The sequence below is a fragment of the Ovis aries genome, chromosome 26, assembly GCF_016772045.2.
Source record: "Ovis aries strain OAR_USU_Benz2616 breed Rambouillet chromosome 26, ARS-UI_Ramb_v3.0, whole genome shotgun sequence".
NCBI classification, from domain to species: domain Eukaryota; kingdom Metazoa; phylum Chordata; class Mammalia; order Artiodactyla; family Bovidae; genus Ovis; species Ovis aries.
Window position 1 is genome coordinate 39204665 of NC_056079.1, and position 3364 is coordinate 39208028.

General features: G+C 42.8%; 1 protein-coding gene across 1 annotated transcript; it reads right to left on the minus strand.

Moving 5' to 3' along the window:
* Positions 1-510: 510 nt before the first annotated feature.
* On the minus strand, positions 511-2393 carry LOC105605263 (histone H3-like centromeric protein A). The gene is given in 3 exon segments (XM_042241489.2): positions 511-2123; positions 2125-2207; positions 2210-2393. Coding segments are annotated over 3 exon segments (414 nt in total). The 5' UTR covers positions 2268-2393; the 3' UTR covers positions 511-1850.
* Positions 2394-3364: the final 971 nt, after the last annotated feature.

Below are 3364 nucleotides of genomic sequence, written 5' to 3' on the forward strand. Positions count from 1 at the left end.
TGAGTACCTTACAAAATTTAGAAAAATTAGCACAAAGCATGAAGAAGAAAAACATAAATAATAATTCTACCACCCAGAAACAACAATGTTAGTAATATGGTTAATGTTTTACAAGTACATTTTTACATAATTTATAATTTGATATTATATAAAGAATTTTTCCCAATTTAAGCAAACAGTGTGTCTGGTCCCAGGAACACTTTGTGTAGGGAAGGTGGGGATAGATACATTCCTTGATGAAAAACAAAAGTAAACTAAGAAAAGCAAACTAAAACAAGAATGAGATACTGCACATTTTCCTATATTAGATTAACAAAATAGTGGCTTTCCCCCCATGAGAATATTTATTGGTACAACACACCTTAGAGGAAAGAATTTGACAATTTGTTTCCTGTAGCCATAGAAGGGTCCAGTAATTATTCTTTTCATACTATCCTAAGGGAAATGATCTGAAGATGCAGAAATGACTTCATTTATAAAGGTGTTCAATGTCACTTTACCTACTCATACTGAAAATTTGATAATAACCTGAGAGGTCCATGTTAGGAGAATGATGAAGTGATCATGGAACATCCCTCTGATGGAATATTATGTTGTTTTTATTTTTTTAATGTATTCCTAGATAAGCTTTATTCCAATGTTTACATAACAATGAGTTGATGTTGAACAGGAAAAGGTTTTTACAAAGGGTTAAAATTTATCAAACAATAGAACTTGGTCCTTCCCTTTAGTTTGAATTCAGTTGGCTGACGCATCGTTATTAGTATCCACCGACACTAATCATTATCACACACAATATCTAAACGTCTTCAGGGGGCACTTCCTATTTCCCTGGAAGTCTCTTAAACTGCTTTCAGTTAAAAGAGAAGGGCAAGGATATTATCGGCTCATACTCTACTCCACTGGAGGCAAAGATACATCCCTCAATTCTCTTGTTTAAATTGTGGTTGTTGGCAAAGTGTCCAAATGAAGAATTTAATGCTAACACAGAAAGAACACAGTATAATCTCTGTATAACAGTAACTTTGCTTCAAGTTTTTTTCATTAAGAATTATTTTTATTATCTCTCCACAAGGAAGTTATAAAAATACCTATAAAAACATTGAAAAGGCTCTTTAAAATCCTGGAATGAAAAATTCTGAAGTATAAATTATGATACATCATCTATGATTTGCAAATAAAGGATCAAATAAATTCTACAAGTTGGAATTTCTGAATGATTTTGGCAGGCATTTACCAGAAGGACCCAGAACATCAAACCTTAACATTTCTCTATTTTCATCCCAAATGAGTTTTTGAAAAGCTGTATAATTTTTGACAGGTACAGTCCACATACAAACTTGCTTCTGCCGTTAAGGATGAAGTCAATCTGAAGGGCAGAGATTTGTACGCTGGATGCGCCAGGCTCTTCCATGCAACTGACTGGTCTTCTCTTATTTTTTTCCATCATGTTTTAAATAAAAGTAAATATATACATATGGTAAAAAATTTAAATGGTACAAGAAGATTTAAAATAATTAGTAAGTATCCTTTTCACCCATAACCTAGAAAATCTGACGTCTCCCAAATCATCAGTCACATGAATAATTTGCAAAGTGAAGTCAACCTTAGAGTCTCTTCATCTGAAAATTATTCTCAGGATTTCTGAAATGTGTTGATTCTCTCATACATTACCTCTGCTACAGAGGAAAGCCATGCAGTCTTCTTCTAAAAAAAAAAAACCTAACTGCGAAAGCAACTCTCTGCTTCGAGAGAGCAAGTCCAGGCAACACCTTGTACTCCGTGGATCTGGAGCTGGCTACAGGCAGAAGCTCTGGTACCAACCAGAGACTCGGGCGGGTGGCCAGAGCTCAGCCAAGCCCTTCCTGAATGCCTCGGATACTCCGGGCCAGCTGCACATCCTTCGGGAAGAGCGTGACGCGGCCGGCGTGTAAGGAGAGGAGATAGGCATCCGCGAAGAGGTGAACTAGAAACGCTTCTGCCGCCTCTTGTAGGGCCAGCAGGGCCTGGGCTTGCCAACTGACGTCCACACCACAAGCGAATTGAACGCATATTTCTCTTGCCAGGCTGCAGAAGGGGGTCTTTCTTAACAGCAGGTGTGTGGTCTTCTGCAGATTCCACGTCCTTCTTCAGGATTCCACGTCCCCGGCGAGTAAGTGGACGGGAGGACGTGCCTAAGGACCGGGCCGGCCGGCGGGCGGCGGGGCCGGGCTGGCGGGGCGCCTCCTTACTGTTTCGGGCTTGCCTCTCGGGCGGTGCGGGTCCATGGCGGGCGAGCAGGGATGCGGCCCCGCGGCTCGTTCCAGATCTTCTGGGTCCGGGGGCAGAGGCTGGGAGGGCCGGGGCGTCCCGGCCGCGTGTCCCGGCTGGGTGCTATTCGAATTGCCCTCACCCTATGCTGTTTTTAAAAATGATGTTTACAAGCTTCATTTTAAAGGGTTAAAAAAGGTATCTAGCTAGTGGCCCTTAAAACATCTTTTTCTCTGATATTTCTCTGAAATATCTATAATGATGATTTCCAAAAGCCAAGACCCACAGATACATGGATTATGGAAGTTTTCGTTTCTTCCAGCCAGAGAAAAACTATTCAAGTCTAGCTTAATGGTGTAGAAGCCAAGTGGGAAAAAAGGGCCCTCGCCACTCACTGCTGTCTGCTGTGACTCACGGTGTCTTACTAATCAGAGAAAAGGGCCAGCATCCTTCTTCTGCCATGGACCTCAAAGTAGGATCCTCAAGCCAGGTGTTATAGTTGTTGTTTAGTCTTTAAGTGGTGCCTGACTCTTTCGTGACCCCAAGGACTCTAGCCCGTCAGGTTCCTTGGTCTGTGGAATTCTCCAGGCGAGAATGCTAGAGTGGGTTACCATCTCCTCCTCCAGGGGATCTCACCGGTGTCTCCTGCACTGGCAGGTGGATTCTTTACCACTGAGCCACCAGGGAAGCCCCTTCGGGTCAGCAGCATCAGCGTTACTTGGAAACTTGTTAGGAATGCAAATTCCCAAGTCTCACCTCAGATCTACTGAGTGTGATCCTCAGATCTACTGAGGGTGATTCTAATCCCTGAGGCTAAAACTTCAGAGCCCTTGCTCTCCTGGCAGATTTGGATATCGCAGACAGCAAGATTACTCTTTCCCCTCCCCCTTTCCCTCATCAACTTTATTTGAAAGATCAGAGACAGCCACTCTTAGAAACTAATGGCAAAGAAGTTCAGAGTATCTGGGAGTGGCCAAGGGCATTCCCAGGAGACATGGTCTCCAGGAAGAAAGCGCTCAAGATAGCAGAGAGGGGAAAGGTCTTGGCAGTGCAGTCTATAAATGGTCCTTGCAGTTGGGCTGGAATTTACTACTTCAGTGGTCGAAGAGCGGGA